This window comes from Panthera tigris, chromosome C1 (genome assembly GCF_018350195.1).
Source record: "Panthera tigris isolate Pti1 chromosome C1, P.tigris_Pti1_mat1.1, whole genome shotgun sequence".
In the NCBI taxonomy this organism is placed as follows: domain Eukaryota; kingdom Metazoa; phylum Chordata; class Mammalia; order Carnivora; family Felidae; genus Panthera; species Panthera tigris.
Genome location: NC_056667.1, coordinates 189,324,245 through 189,345,653, shown reverse-complemented (window position 1 = coordinate 189,345,653; position 21,409 = coordinate 189,324,245). Strand labels below are relative to the sequence as shown.

General features: G+C 40.1%; 1 protein-coding gene across 1 annotated transcript in view; it reads right to left on the bottom strand.

Moving 5' to 3' along the window:
• Window positions 1–21,409, bottom strand: part of PARD3B (par-3 family cell polarity regulator beta) — a 1,003,697-nt gene that overhangs the window by 277,360 nt on the left and 704,928 nt on the right. Inside the window, exons 17-18 of the mRNA XM_042995147.1 lie at window positions 17,749–17,955; window positions 16,773–17,010 (exon numbers count right to left, since the gene is read on the bottom strand). Coding sequence (XP_042851081.1) covers window positions 16,773–17,010; window positions 17,749–17,955 — 445 coding nt within the window. The remainder of the gene's footprint in view (window positions 1–16,772; window positions 17,011–17,748; window positions 17,956–21,409) is intronic.

Genomic DNA, 21,409 nt, shown 5'->3' with positions numbered 1-21,409 from the left:
CTTATCAATAAATCACTTGCAGCAAAATGGAAAGGATAAGAAGTCTGAGAAAAAAGAGTATCTGATTTCTAACAATCCTTCTGTAGCACAATTTTAATAATAATCAGCAGGATATTTTCCTATTTACCATCTTGTTCAAGCACATTGTGCTAAATTCAATGGTTAATGAGGACTCCTCCCGGGGATGAGACATTTGCACCTCTTTGCAGAGGTCTTACTTTTGTAGTTTCATTAACTACCAAAGAAACACATCTCACTCTTGGAAATGTGTACTCATTTACCACAAGCCAACACTGACTTAATTCAGGTTTTTAAATTAGATGATGATCACACAGTCCACAAAAATAAAAGAATAATGCATACTGGCTTTCTTGACTTGTAATCATACTTGAAATCACCACCTCCCTCATTTTCTAATTTCTAAATTTACTGAGTTGAGGCTGAACTGAGGCCCCCTGTTTACTCTTCTCAACTACAGGATAAAAACTATACAATGAGGCAATGCTAGTAGCTTTAGAGCAAGTTTAAGGATAAAGGGATATCAGGTTTGCAGATACACGTTAATCAGAAATAAAAAGGAATGGACACCTGTATCTGTATTTACATCCGTAAGAAGAGAAAGAAAAAGAGAGGGAGAAAATGCTAGTGCTAATGTGGCAAAATGTGAACATCTGAGGAGTCTGGGTGAAAGGTATACAAAAATTCTTTGTACTGTTTTGGTCATTTTAATGTGAGTCTAAAATTATCTTGTAACAAAATTAAAAAAAAATTCTAAGTTCTGAGGTTAAAAAGACATAAATGAGAAACCAGATCAAAGAATTTATAGACATGGTATATAAGTATGCTCTCAGACGTAATTACTATTGGCCTCTGTCTTGTAAATCAACAATCAATAACCCAAACACTTACGCTGTTTAAAGCCACTGGTCCATTGGCAACATGTAGCAATATACATTACAAAAACCATCATCCCTAAATGATAGTAATGTTTCAGCCACAGCTGCCATCAATTATTTAAGACCTACTTCTTAAGCAGGTTGGTGGGTCTGTAGAATGCAAGATTTTCAGAGAAAGTAGGGAGAATAGTGGAAAGAGAACCCAAACTGGATTTTATCCTAATAAGAGAATGCCTTCTGAACAATCTAGAACCCCAGGGTATATATACATAAAGGACTATTTTCATCTGGTGGTCCACCCACCAGATATAGCAAAATGACAGGACTGCTCAAAGGAGCTAAACTTCCCCCCACGCTATTACACCAGTAAAATAAAGGATCAACTTATTGAAATATTGGCCCAGCTAGACTTTCTTCCATTAACAATCAGTTGAGACACATTTTTAAAGCAACAGCTTAAATGAATGGCTGTGTGTCTGTAATAATTTTGACTTAAAATGTCAACTGTATTTGAGATGCCATGTGCATTTAATCAATGTCTCTGCATTGTAAAATAAATATACTTCCGTGTGACTGCTATGCCAGCCATAAATCATAATTCACAAAGACAAGAACATCTTACCCTCTCTATTGACAGTTGTTAATGACAATACTGATTAAAATGGAATCTGCCTGCCATATTATTGTTAAACAGTCTATTAGAATTTCTATTACATCCTATAACCTACCACTATTTCTCTTTATGCTGATACATCTCTTATGGAATAAAACATGATAGACAGATTTAAAGTTTAACACTAAAAATGCAGAACTAAACAGCAGAGCTTATCACTAGCTTGTAACCTGTATTTCCAAAATTAAGAGAGTTCCTTCTGTTAGAGATTCCAGTATTCAATAAACTTGTTTCTCTCTTTTACAATACTTGAGTTTTACAAAATGAATACTTTGGATAAAAAAAAAAAAAACTAGAAGAATAAAAACATCAATTGTTATTTAAGAACCACATCAGCCTATGGAAATGCCTACTAGAAACTGACAGTTACTATTTCTAGAAGGGATTTCCTGGAATCAAGAATTATTTCAGTGATCCATTGTGGAATGCATACTGTGGGCAAGGCAGTGAGCAATAGCAAATATGCTGTCAGAAACGCCTAACACCTCAGGATCACTGCGGAAAGGAGTTAGAGTCCCACTAGCCATGATGGATAATGGCTGCAGGAATTACATAAAAACAAAGAGGATGACCTAGAGAGGTCAGCCAGCTAGGCTAGAAGTGGTGCACTTGAGCATATTCCATTAGCAGCACAGCCCATGGTGGTGAGGAAAATAAATGGCAAATGAATTCTTGAAAGGTATGATCCACAGGGTTCAAGGAAAACTATCCTGTAAGAAAGACACGGGGCTGGAGATGCAGCCAGGAATGAGTATTCCAGGCATGACCCATCAGAAATAGGCAAGTTCCACTATACCAGTGCTCTAGTCTAAGACAACATGGTTCAAGCTGAGGTCTGCATGGGACTGTGCTTGGACTACCAGATGCTAAGATGTGGAAGGTGTTTATACAAAGCTGACCAGCGTCAGGAGAGAGATGCCTGAAAGTCAGCCCAACTCTGTGTTTGGTTCAAGAGACCAGCAGGACCAGGAGAAACCTGAAAATTGGGTTATGTTTATGAGGAGATATGAGGGGAAGGTAGAGGGAAGAAAAATGAAGCAAAGACAGAGACACTAAGAAGAACACAAAAATTTATAAGACATGGATCTTATACTCAAGGTAGTGTAAACTCAGTGGAAAATATCAAGATGATCCAGGACAACTCTAACACAAGTCTTGAGGAATCAGGCTTGGCCAATGACTTTTCTATGTGGCCTGAGCATATGGGGCTAAGAAGATGCTGGGTGAGCTGGAGTTAGAAGGACTGAGAATGGGGGCATCTGGGTGGCTCAGTTGGTTAAGTATGTGACTCTCGATTTTGGCTCAGGTCATGATCTCACGGTTTGGGTTTGTCGGATGAAGCGCCACGTCTGGCTCCATGCTGAGAATGCAGGACCTGCTTGGGATTCTCTCTCCCTTACTCTCTGCCCCACCCCCAGCTCATATGCGCGCGCGCTCTCTCTCTCTCTCTCAAAATTATTTAAATAAATAATTTAATTTAAAAATAAATAAATATTTAAGTAAATCAATATTTAAACAAAATAATGTAACCTTTTTTAAAAAAAGAAAAGGACAAGAAAGGCCTATCACGTCCCCACATCTGTCCCCGCATCTGCATTTGTAGGGACATTCCTTGGCATCTTTGCTTATTTTTAACAATGAAAGCACTATTATTTAAATGAGTGTTAAATGCCTCGGTTTTTGGATTACTCTTGGTGTGTGTGTGTGTGTGTGTGTGTGTGTGTGTGTGTGTGAATTTCTCCCTCTACTTCCCTCTCCTCGCATCACAGTATAGAGGAGGAAGCTGTAATTGAAAACAGTAAAACCAGATGAAGGGAAGAAGGTAGGATAAATAGGAAAAATGTTCTGATAGCAAGTTCCAATTAACCTGTCAAAGGGTCTTTACAAAAGTGTTTCAGTAATCATATCAATGTAGACATCAAATGCCCTACACAGGGGAAATGACAGAGGCATGAGAGAAATGGAGGAGATGGGCCGGGGAGGCTGGTACAGAGTGTTTGGGTCAAAGTTCTAGGGAATTGGTCAAAGCCACTCCTTTCATTTTACAGTCCATCTTCATCATAAAAGCTGTTCCTTCATATACTTTGAAAATTCCAAGAGGCAAAAGGAAAGCAGAACAAATCTATGCTATTGATTTTCTACTATACATTGACTAGAGTTCAAATTTAAAGTGGAAAATTATAGTCCCTGGGGGAGAAGAAGCCTATCGATGGGAGGAACTACTACCGAAAGCCCTAAAATTAGGGTTTTTACTGTTCACCGGTGATTTTGTCTGCAATCATAGTTACAACCATTATTTTTGGTCGAGGTGCCCTTCAGCTCGCTCTTTCTTCAGTTTTGAATTTATATAATATTTTTAAGGATTCTTTTGTCGGCAAGTGGGGTGCTGCTTTTAGTCATTCTTTGCTGAGACCTTTCTGCTTTGATTCCCGGAGTTAGAGGGCTTTTTCAGATACCAAGAAAGCCTTAAGAGAAGAGATGGCCGCTCAGGCTAAGGTAAGCACAAAAAATTAAGATAATAGAAGAGTTCACTCAACTTTTCTCTCAGAGCTTTCATTCTTTCATATGTTGTTTTTTTTTTTTTTTAATTTGTAGTATACTTCTTTTGGTTTGTGGTATTACAAACAAAATTAGTTTTTATTTTTGTTTTATTTTTCAATGAATTTTTATGACTAGGGGGCATATAAACAAAAGGTAGGGAGGGGCAGTGGATAAAATGGAAAATGCAGACAGGCTTGCTTAAAACTGAACAGTTTCCAGGGGTTTTTGGTGATCAATCTGGGATGAGCTCACTATTCTAAAACAGACCAATGGACACACCGAGTATGAATATGTTTAAAGGCCAAATTTTCCACTTTGCCTCGAATGAGGTCTTCTGTTTTGGCAAGTTACATGTAGTAGTCTTGAGCCACCTCCCTCAATTCCGTGCCATTTCACTTTGTTAAACTGACTTTTCAGATTGCCAGCCCTTACCAGTTTTAGTCTATAGACCCATCTGCGCTATAAGCATTATCAGCCAATGGCCAAGCAGTTGACGATCACAATGACAACTTATGCACACACTGCAAGGGTACAGAAGGTGTGTATCTCCCAGGCAAAGACAAACTGCCATTCAAGAAGGTAATTGTACAAGTAGGTTTGGGCATCTCACTTTCAGTATTTTTACCAAGTACACTGCAAATGGTCTGACCATACTTTTATGGGATCCATGGAAGCTCTGCTTATTTAAAAGGAGCTTAACACATTGTATGTTACTTTACTATTAGAACTTCTGTGCCCTACCACCCTTTAAGGAAAGATCGCAGGTACCAGGAGAAGACATCTGACTTGTTGACTGTGTTCTCTCCAAACTGAGCACTGAGACTGTCACTTATAAGACAGTCCGTCAATATTTTTTGAATGAACGAAAGATGTCAGGGGAACAAAAAGAAAAGGCTGGCTGCATGCTTACAACATGCTTGTTGTATACTTACCAGGTACTTGCTTAAAAGTATTGAATAAATTATTTCAGAAAAGATTTGGGATCGCTCCACTCAACCTAGAAAAGCAGCTTGGAAATAGATATAAAAATCCATGTATTTAAAAAAAGCCCAGGGTAGGTTTCTTAGGGGCGAAGAAGTAGAGAGGGTATACACCTGAATTCCAACTACAATTATGGTTATAATCTCACAAAATGGCTCTTAATTTTAAATCCCATTTTAATTGCTAATAATTTCGTATTTATGGGTCATCTTAATTAGACAGTGAGTCTAAGCAAAAGGTTCATGCTGTATATTTTTTTCTGGGTTTCCCCAGGGTAGCACTTAATAGATAATCAAGTAATAAACCGATTGGCAATTTTTTTCATATCGTTTTAGATGGATATTTATCATTTTTAATTTTAAAGTACTTCAGGGAGGTCAATTCTACAACCTGTTCAGAAACCTCATTCCAGTGCTTAACAACTGTCTTCTTTTTTATATCTAACCTCATTTTTTTTTTCTGATAGTGATTTTGGCCCATTTTCTCTAGCCCTGTCCTCAGTGGAGATGGAGAACAGCTGGTTACTATTACCACTTAACTCATCCTTCAACCTTTTCTTCAAACAGAAATTAAAAAAAATAATTAACTCCCAATGCAGTTCACCCTCTTTCTTCTTTTTGAACCACTTCCGCTGTTTTCATTATTTTCAGTACTATTATCTAGAATGACTGAAGGGCACAACACATTAACATCCAAATAAGTCTATTCTAATTAGCACACCATCATGCCGTTAGACAGCAAAAACTCAGTAAGGGCCAACACTGTGAAAAGTGTTGTGAGGGAGCCACTTTATTTAGAGGAATTTCTGATCGCACTGAGGACAGGAGACAAAGATGTAAAAACCTGAACTAAAACCCAAGCCTGCCTATGGGAAGTCCAAAATAAGAAGATAGGGGGCATAGGAGTTTTGATGAGAAAAAGAGACATGCAGTTCAAAGAAGGATTCAGAAAGGTGATGGGGCTTAAGGTGGGCTTCAGAGAGAGAAAGCAGGACTGAGAGAGAGAAAGGGAGGGAGGAGGTGCTATCTTAGGGTTTCGCAAAGCTCGTTTTGGGTAATCCGTTAGAGTGGTGAGTTTGCACAAAGGAACAGTTGAAAACAATGATAGAAAAATAAATTAGGATGAATATAGAGGGTATTGAATGCCAGCCTAAACAATTTGAACTTTGGAGCTGACAGCTCCCATATGGGGGCTCCCAGGACTGGCTGCATCAGAATCATCCGAGACACCCAGGCCTCATCCTAGACCTCTGACGTAAGGTCCAGGGATCTTTAATTGTAACCAGCTCTGTAGAGTCTCCAGAGGACAGTTGGATTTTGAGAACTACTAGGTAATTGGGAACCTCTTGGCTCCTAGAGCAGAACTGGTTCTATTTTAAGAACATTTTATGGGCCGGGCGTTTTTCATATATCACCTAATTCACTCTCAAAGCAATTCTATGAAGTAGATGCTATTATTATTCCAATTTTACAGAAGAGGAAACTAAGCACAGAGTAGTTAAGCAGGTGCCGAAGGACCAACAGCTAAAGAGAAATGTAGCTGGAGTTTGAACCTAAGTAGATTTGGCTCCAGAGGATCTGTTTCTTGCCACTAAGCTACAGTGCATTTTAGTGGAGAAGGTTTTCATTAAATATTTGATCACCAAATGAATACATGACCATTAGCTATGCCTAGGATGAACTGGAATGAAGAAAGGAAGAAAGCAGGCAGTTAGGAGTTTGTTGAAACAACCTCATTATAGAAGACAAAGACCACGGTTAGCGAATGATGATGGAGGTGGAGGCTGAGACGGAAGAGAGTCTTTTGCACACATCAGCAGGGTTGCTGGCAAGACAGTGGGCTCTCGGATGGCACGGGATTCCTGGCAGTGCCTCCTACAGAATCAGGAACGTCGGGATGAGCTGGTGACTCAGATGGGTGGATGATGCATGAGATTTCAGCCATGTTGAAGCTGAGGTTGAGGCAAGGCCGCCATGCAGAAATGATCAGCAGCTAGCTGGAGAAGCAAAATTGGATTGCCTCCAAAATCCTGTTAGATATTATTTAGCATGGTTGAGATAATAGTCCTAGATGTGCAATCCAATAATATTTGTGTATCTCTTATCCATTTTTCAATTTGTGTATCTCCTCTATCTGTCTGTAATTGTTCTGGGAAGACTCTGGCTTATGTGGTTATTATGCCAAAGATTCAAGCCTTTTCCCTTAATTACAAACCATCTCATATTGTTAAATTGCTCCTTCATAGGTCGGCTTAAGACAGGAAAATCCAACAAATAGCAAAAATAAAAAAAAAAGTATGGGTTCTACAGGGTGTATGAAAGTAGATACAGAATTATGGCTGGTGTCAATGCATTTTTAGACGCTAATACAATAGCAGCAACGATTAAGAGGGGTCTGGGTATTATTATCAGTTCAAATCTGGCTCTCGGCAGGCAGATTCACTTCTCAATGTCTCATTCTTTATTACCTGCGAAGTAAAGCTACTATTTGCCACCCTCATCTCCCATGCATCTTAAAGATGGATGCTAGCAAATTACATTGAAGTTCTCAGATAAAAGGTGCTAAACAAAGAACTAATTTCATTTTTCCCTCAAGCAAATTATTAAATCTATACATGTCATTATCTAATAGTATTAAGTAAACATTGCACAAGGACACGACATTGTGCTGGACATGCTACAAAGCAAATTAGGCAAATGCAGTCACAACTAGGAACTTGTAAGTGTTTATATATATGAGTAAACTTGCTGTTAATATGTTTTATTAGTTATTTAATACGAGTATGCAAATAGGTCCATTAGGAAATCCTTTGCATTTTATTAATCCAGCATTTTAAATGATTATATTTCACCTTAAATGCTAATGAAGTTTATTTATTAATGTGTATCTTCCACTTTAGCACCTGTGAAAGTTCTCTTTAGCATATCAATTTCTTTAAAAGTTAAGCCGACATCTTTCTTTTTTCCACTGGACTTTTGTTCTGATCTGTTAACAAATCTAAACCTCATTATCCAAGAAAAGTAATGAGATAAAGGGGTCTATTTTTCTTCGGTGCTCTTTCATAATTCACATTACCGTTAATGGGAGTTGTGCACGCATATTAAGAGAAGAAGAGAACCCTAATTACACAAATAAGCCTTTTGGTTGACACTCTGTGTGATCATTTGTTATTATGAAAAATACGAGAAAATCGTCTTGCTTTGGACAGTCATAAACAGAGCGACGGAGGAATCGAGATTACATTTGGTAGGAAGAAAAGGAGATGAACAGCAATCAGCTTTTAAAATGATTTTGAAAACAAGCTACCCATACATTTTTATACTAATTAACTCCATCTATGCCCCTCGCTGCTCTATGAACATATACTGAAAGAAAACAGAGTGATAAACAAACATTTGCAGGCATGCGTGACAGCTGAAAAAAATTACTAAAGTCAGACACCAAATAAACTCTGTGCGTGGGGCACTGCAGTGGCTCATTTGTCTATGCACTCAGCCCATCCGTCTCTGGGTCTTCTTTGACTTAAGAAATAAATGTTGGCCACACCACCCTAAATTTGTTTGATCCAAATTTAATCTATACTTTTTAGTTACCATACTTGCCTCTATCTTCATCATTTTCTATCACTTGCCCTATTCCCAGAGGCTCTCCTTCCACTTCTTTACGTTCTTCTGTTTGCAATCTATTCCTATTGTCATGCTAATTTTCCTCTCTGGTGCTTAGTTGCAAATGAACAAAAGCTAGGATGTATAATACATAAATATATAAATATTATCAGCTATCACACCACTGGGTTTAATGGCAGTCAATATCGGTATATTACACTCTCTACTTTGCAATTCCATTACGGGCTCAACACTGCTGGTCATAAAATGTAGCATTCTGAGCCCAGGCCTGTGATAGTAATAATGAAAAAAAAAGGGGGGGGGGAGGGTCATTTCTCTTCCTAACTTGAATGAAAAATTAAAATTGCTAGGGCACTTAGCTCAAAGGAAAATTGGCAAATTAGTAAAATGAAGAAACAAAATATTCGTGGTTCATATTATGAAAGAGAAAGTAAATAATTTAAGATGCATTGTGAGGTGAGAAAATGCAGTTACCAAAAAGACAAAAAAGAAGCCTAATAAAATTTCAATGTATTTCAGCTTCTATTCCTTTTTCACTCAATCGTAGTGAGCCATGAAAAAGGATGGATGGTTGTACCTGTAAGTATCCTTTGACATGCAAATGTATTTCTTTGCCAGGCATATATTTCTCTCACGCTCAATACATGTAGCCATTTCGCCCTGATCCTGTAAGGTTCTCTGTTTTCAATGTATTTCTGTATACAGCTTGCAGCTGAATGAAGAAGTTTGACCTGCTTTGGCTTTCATGTTTCATCTGAAATTTCATGTTTCAAACTGGCCTCTACTTCATGAAGCAAAGCACCTTATCTCCAGCTTGTTGTTGGCCTTTTTGCCTTTGGGGAAATGACTGTTAAAATTTCATTGGCCTGGCTACATTAGATAGGTTACCCTTCATACCCATAAAGTTGAAGGGATACCCAGACATTTTACAACCACTATCTAGAAAGAGGTAATGACAGGCACAGCCACATTACATTTATTGTACATGAGACCTATAACAGCCGTTATGGGATCAAGGTAAAGAGGAAAAATGTATGACAGATGTCATGCTCCCTGGAGATTTAAGTATTCAGTCTCTATCTAACCTAATTTAAAAATCAAGTCAAAATGTATCTTTATGGGTAATGTATTATAAGACAACTTCCAAGGCAACTCAATGAAATAACTATGAGCCATGCACTGAGAATATCAAGTCCAAAACCCATCCATACACTCTGGTCTGAAATAAAATACATGAAGGAAAAAAATACAAAAGAAAAAAATCCTGTTTATCCATCTGAGTCCATTTTCTATTCGTATTCAATACCACCAAATAATTAGATGACCTTTGAAAACAGTTCAAGTTATATTTAGAAAGGAGTGACCCAAAGCTTATAAGATAGAAATGACTGAATGATTTTAGCTATGTCATTACTTCTTATAGTTTATTAAACAAAATTGTACAGTCTGAAGAAAAATTAGCATGACCCAATAGCAATTAGAGGGAAAAAAATGAAACAGAAATTCAATGGGCTCCAAGTCAAAGGCAGAATCTGATGGCTGGCTAAGGCCACGCAGGAAGACAAAAAGTAAAGCCTACCAAGTCAGGCGCTACAGTGACAGATTTGCCTACATCAATTAACTTCAATTTCACAACAACTTGGAGAAGGTGTGTTACTGTCCCATGCGCTGCTGAGTAGACTGAGACTCAAAGGGATTAATGAAGGCCACAGAGGCTGTAATGAAAAGGTTTTTAACTAGGTTAAGTATTAATTAATGGTGATGATGTCTGTGTTGTTTGTGGTGATGGAGGAAGGGGTGTGTGTGTGTGTGTGTGTGTGTGTGTGTGTGTGCGCGCGCGCACAGAAGTGTTCCTTTTATTTTTTATTTTTTTTCATGTTTATTTACTTATTTTGAGAGAGACCAAGAGCACACATGTGTGCAGGCAGGGGAGGGACAGAAAGAGAGGGAAAGAAAGAATCCCAAGAAGGTTCCTCCCTGTCAGTGCAGAAGCTAACTCAGGGCTTGATCTCACAAACCATGACACTATGACTGAGCCAAAATCAAGAGTCAGATACTTAACCAAATCAACTACCCAGGTGCCCCAGAAGGCGCTCCTTTTAAAACAATCCACAGTAAGATGCCCTTATGTAGAGTTGCCCTAGTTTCAATAAAAGAGTATATTAGTATAAAACCAATGAAACATAGACGTTTTAGCATTCCCAAAGGTTAGAAATAAAAAGCTGATGCCTCTAGATTAAAAAAAAATTCCTCTGTCATTAGGATTCATAATTTAGTCTTTTCTACGTAGAAACTGAGCCAGCGTATCACTGGGGTATACCTACCTTACCTGAGTTAAGAAACAAAGAATATCCAACTGGGCACCTGGCTGGCTCAGTCAGTAGAGCATGTGACCTTTAATCTCGGGGTTGTAAGTTCAAGCCCCACATTAGGCATGGAGCCTACTTAAAAAATAAAAAAAAAAAGAATATCCAACTGATGGGCTAGGAGGAATAGCACTGACACAGCCAGCTACAAATCAAGACCACCATTTAGATTACAGCCCACATGTCTTCAGAATGTTTACTTCAGGTGTAATAGGCCTTTATGTACTAAAATAGACACAGTTTGGGTTAGCGTTTTGTTATAGCTTTATGTGAGGTTGGTTTAAAAATAACCTCATATTCGTATGCTGAAAAAGAAAAAAAAAAGAGCAGGCATAAAGTGATTTGGCTTTAGGACCACAGCATGCTAGGTTCTGATAACAAATCTGCTGAAATTAAGTGGAGCCTGGGCAGATACACAGCCTGTTAGGCAGTTAGTTACTATGGGGGAGATGACCCCATCCCTTCTGACTTTACCTTCTTCATAACACCTGCTACAGTCTGAAATAATCTCAATTATTTTGAGTTACTTGTTTATTCTCTCCTCGTCACTGGAATGCAAATTACGCAGGAGCCACAGCCTGGCTGTCTTGTTCAGCACCAAATAAATTGACTATTGATTCCCTCAAGTTGACAAGGTAGTGCTTTGTCCCAGAGGTATCCATCCCAGCCAAATGTCTCACCTCTCCCTGGGAAATCCATTGCTACAAGTAATTTACATGTTTATGTGATATTTTGCTTGTTTGGTTTTACACTCACTGTAAGACATTCAAAAGTCTTTGAGTTTTCCTTCATTAAAACCAAAAAAAAAAAAAAAAAAACAAAAACCAAACCAAAACAAAACAAAAAACCCAAAGAACACCATAAAAGCAAGGACTTCATTGGTGTATGCCTAGTGACTAGAACAGTGCCTGATGCAAAATAAGCCTTTGATAGATAATGTGGAATAAATGAAGAGTCATTATGAATGCGCTTGGCAAAGAGTAAGCATTCAATATACATTATTAATCAAATGACTATGGGCAAACAAATTTTTGAAACAGAGGTGACGTTTTCTATTGGCAGGTTTAGCACTTTGTTATTTGCTAATCAAAGCAAAGTCAACAAGGAGTTTACTAGGCACGCTTCCTTCTGGTACCAAATGGCACAAAGGGTATAGAAAAGGTACTTGATCGAGGTCAAAGTTTTCCGTTCAGGGTCCAGCACAAGTTGATAATTCAAAGGTCTTTGAAGTGAGTGGCCTATACTATCAAAAGGAAACAACAGCAAGTATGATATAAAGGAGTGGATTTTAAATACAGATCTGGGACAGAATTCAGTTTAAGGAACGTAAAGATCCACGAGGCTATTAAATAATTAAGAAATCAGGGACTGAACGCTAGGCTTTCCACTCTAGACAGGGCAAGATTTTGTTAGCTAAAGGATATTTCTCTTCAATGCTTAGAAAATATCTGCTAGAGCCCAGGAAAGCAGCCTGGGGCTGACAGCATTTGGCTTGTGTACTGAGGGGGTCTGAGCCTCAGATTGCAAGGAGCTGTAAGGAGCCATAGGCATGGTAGCGGGTATTGCCATGAAGAGTACAATGCCCTAAGGAAGCCAGACACATGATGAAAAAATTGAAGCGCCTCGATCCCCTAACGTTCTCTTTCAACAGCAGGTAAACAGGATTCGGAGAAACTAGGAAAGTGGGTAGGTTCTTGATCTGCATAGTTTGCCATCATAATTCATGGCCTGTGTAAGAGCCACAGTTGAATCTACGAGGAGGTAATTCTGAAATCAGCAAAGCATACTGGAACCAGACCACACATTGAAAGGTATGAATTAATGAGATCCCCGTAAGTTTTTCAAAAGGATCAGGAGGAGGTCAAATTAACTAACGAGCTAAACCATACGACTACATATCATTAACACAAACGGACCAGCTGATATCAGAAAAGCACACAACACTTAGCTTTTTACAAGCGAGAGCAAAGCCACTGCTAACACATTCGCTCCTTCATGGCGCATGGTTTGGTGAAGGGAGGGAGGCCATTTCGGTCCCCACTCGTGCCCTCGGCCAGGTGCCACTGTGCACAGCACAGGGGCAACATCCTACGTTAAAGCTCCATGTCGGGAGAGTGGCTGCGAACGCAGATAATGGAAAAAATAATACATATTTAAACCACACACCCAACTCCTAGGGAAGCTTAAAGCGATCAATCTTTTTTAAATAAGAAAGAAACTAAGTCAATAGCATCTGAGCAACAGATGAGAATTCAAGCAAAATCTGTTGGCTAATGGTAACAGCTTTTGTGTTCTTTGCTGTTGAAAGTGTGCATGTAGCAGCAACTCCAATATGCTCGCAAACTCAGACGCAAAAGGCTATGGAAAACAGTTGCTATTTTTACACTGGAGATAAAATCAAACACCACCTTTCAGATCTTAATTTTGCTAAAACAGGAGAAGGAAACAAAGCGGAGTTGCTAGATGTCGAAAGGATCTAGGGCCTGTGATTTCCAGCACAGGCCAATATGGCGTCTATCGGGCAACACAAAGAATAGCTGTCTCTGAATTATGGGCAACGGGGCCTGAACGTGCCAAATCAAAGCATCTGAAATGAAACACAGAGCTAAGGCTTGATTTAGGAATATTCTAGAAAATGGGATATGTGAAGTTCGAACAGTCTTTATATGTATAGCCTACTTTAGTTAAATCGTTACGTTTTTTTTAACACCTTAGATTAAAGAGGAAATTGTTTCCTTATAAATGAGTACGATATTGTAGAAGTAGTAATAGTAATTATAACAACTGTATTAGTTTTCTATTGATGCTGTAAAAAGAATTTCTATGAACTTAGTGGCTGAAACAATAGAAATGGGCTGAAATTAAGGATTTGGCAGGCTACGTTCCTTTCTGGAGGCTTTCCAGAGAGAATCCACTCCTCTGTCCTTCCCAACTTCTAGAGGCTGCCCTCATTCCGTGGCTCATGGCCACCTCCCTCCAAATCAAAGCCAGCAATGTTGCATTCCTCTGTGCCTTCCTTCCATAGCCACATCTTCTACTTTTAAGGCTCCATGTAATCACCGTGGGCCATTGGGGGAAATCCAGGATAAGCACCTTTATCTTAAGGTCAGCTGATCAGCAACCTTAATTCCATCTGCATCGTGATTTGCCTTTGTCATGCAACATAACATTCACAGGTATTAGGGTTTGGGACATGGACATCTTTAGGTGGCCATTATTCTGCTTACCACAATAATTAACATTTATTGAATGTGTATGTCTTGCCAGGTGCCATTCTAAGCATGTTACGTGTAACCAAACCAATATAATTCTCATCATAATGGTATATTCTAATTCTCATTTTTCAGATGAGGAAACTGAGGCACAGAGATTAAATAATGTGCCCAATGCTACCTAGAAAGAGAAGTAGAAAGGCCGGGACTGAATTTAGCATTCCCCATGCAGAGCCTGCACTGTTAACCTCTGAGCTCCATAAATAAATTCAAAGGCAATTCTCTCTATATATTTGTATTGTGTGTGTCATTATTATCAGGATGCTTAAAGCATAGCCCTCAAATTCTGGCAATCATAATAATTACCTGGAAAAAGGGCAAGTTTAACATTCAAAATGTCAACTGGAAAGACAGAGTCTATAGAGACCACCAGGAAAAACAAACCAATGCCTACTGAGAAATTTGTCCCCCCGTGTCAGTATTATCTGCATTGCCTAAATGTGACGTTGCAATTTCAAGATCTCTCTCTCTCTCTCTTTCCATATTTATATATATATATAATAACAGATTATATTTATGTTCATGTGTTATATATGAATAACAGACATGGAACAGAACTTGCGTTTCTGTCTGAAATTTCAGTTGAAAAATCCCAAACTGAAAACATCTGATGACAAATGCCACCCAGCATTCTTGACAGAGACATCTCCTAGGGGCTTAATAAGAAGTAGCCAGCATCACCTCTCACCTCTCACCTTTAGCCCATGGAAAAGTAGACCCTGAGAGAGGGATTTTCTGTGATGGAGAATTACAGGAATACAGAAAGTAATGCAAAGGGGTGTCTCCCCCTCACAACCCCCAATAAAATAAATAAGAAGGCTGCAAGAACACCCCTGAGAGAATGTGAAGGCTGTAGAGGAGACTGAAATCCCCCTTCCTACCTGTTTGCTTGAGACCTGCAAACATTTACTGACCCGCTCCCTTCCCCATGCATGAGAGCTTGCAAGGGTTTGGGACGTGGCTGTCGAGCTAGGGAGGCACAAAATGGGGCTCGGCTCTGCCATAGAGAAGTCTGAACGTGCCAGGCTGGTTGGGGCATCCCTACGGCAGGATGAGGAGAGAGGGGAGCAACGAGAAGAGGCTGTGTTTCTATCTTTTGGGGGGGGGGGGCAAGAGCTCAGCAATTCCAGCGAGCCAAGTGGATGCTGCAGAAGGAGGGTTAGGCTACAGCCATCTCGAACTGCCACCACCACAGTCTCTCCGCCAGGGGTGGGGGGAAGGAGACCTCCGGGTGTGCTGTGTGAGGTCAGAGATGAAGGGCCAGAGGGTCTCAGGTCAGTGGGAAATGTATCTCCTAGGTAGCGGCAATAAGGAACTCCTGAAAAATCTACAAAAATAGCCCACAAAGGCTCCCGTCAGCAGATTATGCCAGATCCAGACACCTGTTTGAGTACAACTCCACCACTATTTTAATAAGGTCCTTCCCTCCCTGCTGGGTCCAGAGACTGAGAAGCAGGAGAAGGTGGAATCTACCACCACATCGTGGGGCCCCTCCTTGGGGTTGAGGCTTGAGGGGCAGGGTCTCAAGGAAGTTTCGAGAACATTAGACTGGCATTTTAGACCCTGACGCAGAGGCAGTTTTAATCTCCAAAGCGACCAGAAAGCCATCAGTTGGAGTGACGTCATCAAATTGTGGACACTCTGTCAGTGTCAACAAAGCAGATCTGGGAGCAGCTGTAGGAGAACAGACAAAGTGCTTTTCTGACTGTGCCCTGCTGAGCCATGCCCGTTGGACAGGCTGGCTGCATATGGAATCTCGTGCCCCAGCCCCGCTGAGTTGGGAGAGCGTGTATGCTGGCCTCACTGTGAAAAGGAACACAGTAAGACTCAGGGCGACATGTGAAGCCCAGCGGCTTGTGTGAGGAGGGTCACGGACCAAGAACAGGCTCATCTGACTTCAGATCCAGTGACATGTCCACTGACCACAGGGCTTCCATGGCTCAGAGCCGATGCACCCACAGGCCCGGCCACGCACACACCTACCACTACGCGGCAGGTGAGGGCGGTTCAGTACCCTGTGTTCTCTAACACCGAGCAGGTGTTGTAGAGGCAGCAGCTGGGGACTTCCTCGCCTCTTGCTTTCCCTGTACGGATGGAAGAGGCGTTCAATTTACCCGCATAACGCTTTGGTACCAAGGACCGCGGGCACTGCCTGTATCTCTACCAGGCATTAGCCTTCCTTTCACAACAAATTTGTAACAGCCTCCTGCCATCACCACGAGCTTCCGGAGCCACCCAAGAAGGCTCCTTCTGCTTCTGCAGAAAAGGAACAAGCACATTCGCAATTCAGATTTTTCCCATTTGGCTAAAAAGGAGGGAAAGCCTGACTTTTTCCTGGGTGCACACAGATGAGCGATCTCACCAGGAGAAGCCAGAAAGCAAGAGAATCCTGTGGTGCTTTCACAGCAAGTCCATACCTCAGCATGGCACCAAATCCTTTCTTCTTTATTTTCCTTTCAGGATCTCCGTTTTCCTCTTTCAGCTTTTTCTCCTTGACTTTCATTTTGCCTTTTTCCTTCTTCTTCTCCTTCTCTTTTGGTTTTTTGATTTTCCTGGCTTTATTTTCCACGTCCTCTAGCTCAGAGCTCCCCTGAGGGGCAGCTTCACAATTCAGAGCTCCTTGGCCGGAGCGAGAGCTCTTATCAGACAGACCGTCTGTACGGAGAGAAAAATCAATACACGTGGTCAGGGGCACTTTCCGTTAGTATATCAAGAAAAGTTCAAATGTAAAATGCAGAAGAATGAATAAGGCCTTCCAGAGTTCTACCCTTCCACGTGGCTACGTGTATCCTTTGAAGAGACAACTGCCGAAATCTGGTTACTTCGAGCAAGGTTTGATGTTGGGAGTGGGGACCAATTGGTGGTTTGGCCGGTGGTATGAAAGGTCTGATATGTGGTAAAACACTAATATCTCTGAAAGCCAGCTTGTTAACCATGATTGGCTCAGAAAGCCCATATGCTGGGAAACAAACAGGGTGAGTGTATTTCCAGGAGAGGTTTCTGAGCACAAATGTAACCTAACTGCTTCTGCCCAATTAATGCAGTCAGTCCTCAGGTTGATGCTGCTTCTAATGACTTCAATAAGAATGTCAAGAAATGCATACTTACTGCTCCTACCCTAAGGATAAATGACAGTTGGTCCTTGTAAGAAGGTGAAGGAGAACATTTCTTTAGCATATTTGCACTGTCAAATAAATTGCATATTGTGTTACCCAATTCCATGTTCGTTAAGCCAAAGGGCAAAACACATCAGGAAAATGAATTACTTTTAATATCAAAAATATAATTGTGATCCCTAAATCATTTTTCTTCGTAGTTAAGCATACATTCTTGCCCATGATTCGTGGATAATACTGAGATGCCGAAACCCGGGAAGGAAGCATTTTGTCCTACCAGCTTCTAACTCTTCGGGTCCATCGTAGGATTTGTCAATGGCTGCTCTGAAGCTCTCATTGCAGCCACGGCCACGAACCATGTGTGGCCGGGGTCTGTGGAAGGGAAGTTCATTCTTCCTGACCTCAGCGACCGCGGTCTGTAGACTCTCCAAGGAACTGGACTTTTTCAACCCCAGAGTTGGACCGAAATCTTTGCTCGGAGATTCTGGAAAAGAAAAGGCAAAAAGTCACCCTTTCCCAAATGAGACAGTGTGGCGTAGTGGGAAAGTCTGTTGTTCCAAAAATATTTGTTTGAGCATCTTACAAAAGGGGGTGTTGAGTACGTAGGGTTGGGGCTTAAACCCCAGGTGTGCCAACTTTTTTGTGACTTGGAACAAGTGGTTTGAGTTCTTGGAGCCTTACTTTCCTTTTCTATAAAGTTGTGGTGAGATTTAACACAATGATATATATTAAATAAATGTGCATATGTGCATATATGCAGACATACACAGATATATATGAGTTTGAAAGATTCCAGCAGTATCTGGAGACTATATGTATGAGACTGTGTGTATATGTGCACACACACACACACACACACACACACACACGCAGGGCATCTGAGATGACGAGCGCTTCTCACAGTACACATCCCAAATGTTCCCTACATTCTAGCTTTTATTATTTCCACCACTATTTTTATGATTATTGAGTAATATACTGCAAGGAAATCAAAGAGCATTGAAGTGATTGTAATTTTTGTGATTAAACACTTTACTCTAGTGGCTATTAATGCATCATGAAGGCAATTTATTTAGTCAATAAATAAATAAAGCAAAGCAAGAAAGAAAACAACTTGTCTGTGTCAATGCTTATTGTTCCAAATTGTCTTTCTATTTGGGTATCTAGAAAAGAAGTAATATTTAAATATAATATATAAGTCCAAAAAGAAAAAAAAAACTAAGTGAATTTTAGTAGCTTGTTTTCCGATATACAATATTTTTCATTTACACTGGCTCTCCCTGCATACCTGCCCCCTTTCACTCATGCCGTGACCTCCATCCCCAGCCACAGCCAGGCTTCTGGTGGTCTACGGCAGGATTAGGCTATCTAAATACCAGCAGCACAAAGATTATTTTAAAGATGGAAGGAATTCTATCAGGGCCCTTTTCCACCAGGGCTAAAGCTCATGATCCTCTCCAGTTATGAACATTATTACCACACAGAGGCTACATTTGCATTTCTGGGAATGAACTACTTTGCAGTATTTCAATAGATGCAGATGGAGAATGCTTTAAGGATTAGGTACATAAAAGTACCTAACTCAATGCCTAAAACAGAGTAGGGCTCAATAAGCCACACAGTCTTTTCTTACTATCATCACTATTTTTGCTTCTCCTATGGCCGCTACCATGAACGCTGCTGCCAGTTTAACCCAGTGTTAAGCAAAACAAGGAATACTGCAGTGCAGCAAAGGCCTAATGCACACACGCACACACACAGAGCTACATAATAATACACTCTTTTGCATATGTTCTGAATATGTTATAAGTAATCAGAATGATGACAATAATTCTAATAGCTAATTGCACAGCATGCTTAGTCCTGTTCTAAGTGCTTTACCTGCATTACCTCACTACGGTCCTTAGAGTAGCGCTGCTTTCCCATTTTACAGATGAGGAAACTCATGCCCAGAGAAGTGAAATGACTGGTATAAAGTTACACACTCCATATGCGTCAGAACTGGGAATTGTCCTCAGGCAGTCTAACTTCAGCATTTCTGCTCTGTACTGCCTACAGATACACTTGGCCTCTGCCTTCTACTTGATTAGAGTCAAGCTACTGACACTGGCCCACAGAGTCCTCATCTCTAGAATAAGAGCATTAGTCTAGATTTGCCCGGATAAGATTAGTCAAGCAGGCAAACACAAAGACCAGATGTTGTTTTTACAGTTTCGCCGTTAGCTTACAGGAGGCGATTTTGCACCTTGAACAATATACATGATGACAACAAACACTGCATTTTACAGGCAACAGTGTATCTTTAATCAACCCAACAGAGATGAGATCAAGTGAAAAAAAAAAGTACCAGAAATTTCAGGAACAAATTTCAGATGCTACTTGTGAGTCATAAATACTGAGAACATGTTACTACTAAATCCAGAAAGAGGCATATTTCTAATATTCTCAGGAAGGAAGGTAAGTTGAAGAAACAGAAATTGGATAAGATCATTTTTGACAAGAAAACAAAAGGCAACATAGAGGTTTGGGGTATTGAAGCAACAGTAAAAGCTTTGGAGTTTACAGGAAATATTTTACACCATCAAGCCCTGGGGAAGTCTGACATGAAGTTTGGTGAAAACAAGAAGATGAAGAACATTATCTGAGAAAGCTTAGTTCCTCTGTCAACAGTAGTAACCATCTTTTATTTATTAATTGCCATTCAGGAGATTATATTAGAGCCCAAACTGTAAGTATTCACGTCAACCTTTAGCAATAAATTCTAGAGAACATGAAAGTGAATAAATCATCTAAGATATAAGGCACACTATCTAAAAGCAGCTCAGCAAGAAGTCATATTTGAGGAGAAACAAATACATTGTTACTCATTCTAAGCAAACTGAACATTAAGGATTCATGGATTTTGCAGGATTAATAGAGTCAGCAATTAATTCACCCTACAAAAATAAACAGAAGCCACAAATCAGAAGTACCAACTGATGTTGGCCACAATTACACCTAGCTTTACTGGATGTAGTATGTAGTAAAATTAAAAGCAAAAAGTGATGAGTTCTAGGTTGTAAATGTGGGCTCAAGGGTTTTGAGGCTTGGAAAAAGTGTTTACATTTATTCCTGGGGAGTCAACAGGATGTAGCAGGGGCAGACTGATACGAGAGAGGAACATCTGAAATCAGGAGAGTCTTTGCAAGGACTCCCAGGGGGCACTGAACTGATTTTCCAAGTGAAAGGAGACTCTGACGTGGGACTTGAGCAGGGTCTCACATCTCCTTTAGGTGTCCCAGGGCTTCCGACAGAAGCTCAAGGTTATATTACTGGTTGTGGGAAGGATTATTATGTCAGTTGATGGTTATCAGCACCAAATTCCAACAAAACACTTGGAATAAAGTACCCTACCATGCAAAGATTGTATGGAGTGCAATAAATGGTCACATTCAGTTCCTCTTCCCTTATTCTTACCCTCGCCCATTCAAATGTAGGTTGACACTACCTAGGAAATTCTATAGCTTTTAGAATGGGAAGACTCACTGCCTATTTTTAGCCTAACCAGTGGCACGAATTACATTTTTTTCTAGGCTCCCATTAAAAGTAGAGGTCTCTCTGAAAGGGTAGTATAAAGTGATTAATCAAATTCAAAACCTCAGTTACCCTGGCCCATTGCAGTCATCCCCAAATATGATGACTCCTTATATTTTCTTCTGTAGTCGATGTGATACTGGCCGTGGTTGATTTTAAACAATTATCTGAGAGAGTGATCTATGAATACCATATGTTATCAGTCTCAGAGTGGGGGAACTCTGTCCAAATTTGAGCATTTACTTGTTCCATTTTGAGCATCTACAGAACTAATCTTAATATGACTCTTCAGTGAATGATTTCCAGGCCAACCTCACTTACTTGCGAATGCCAAGGAATAAATCTTCCTTCAAACTTTATTAGCA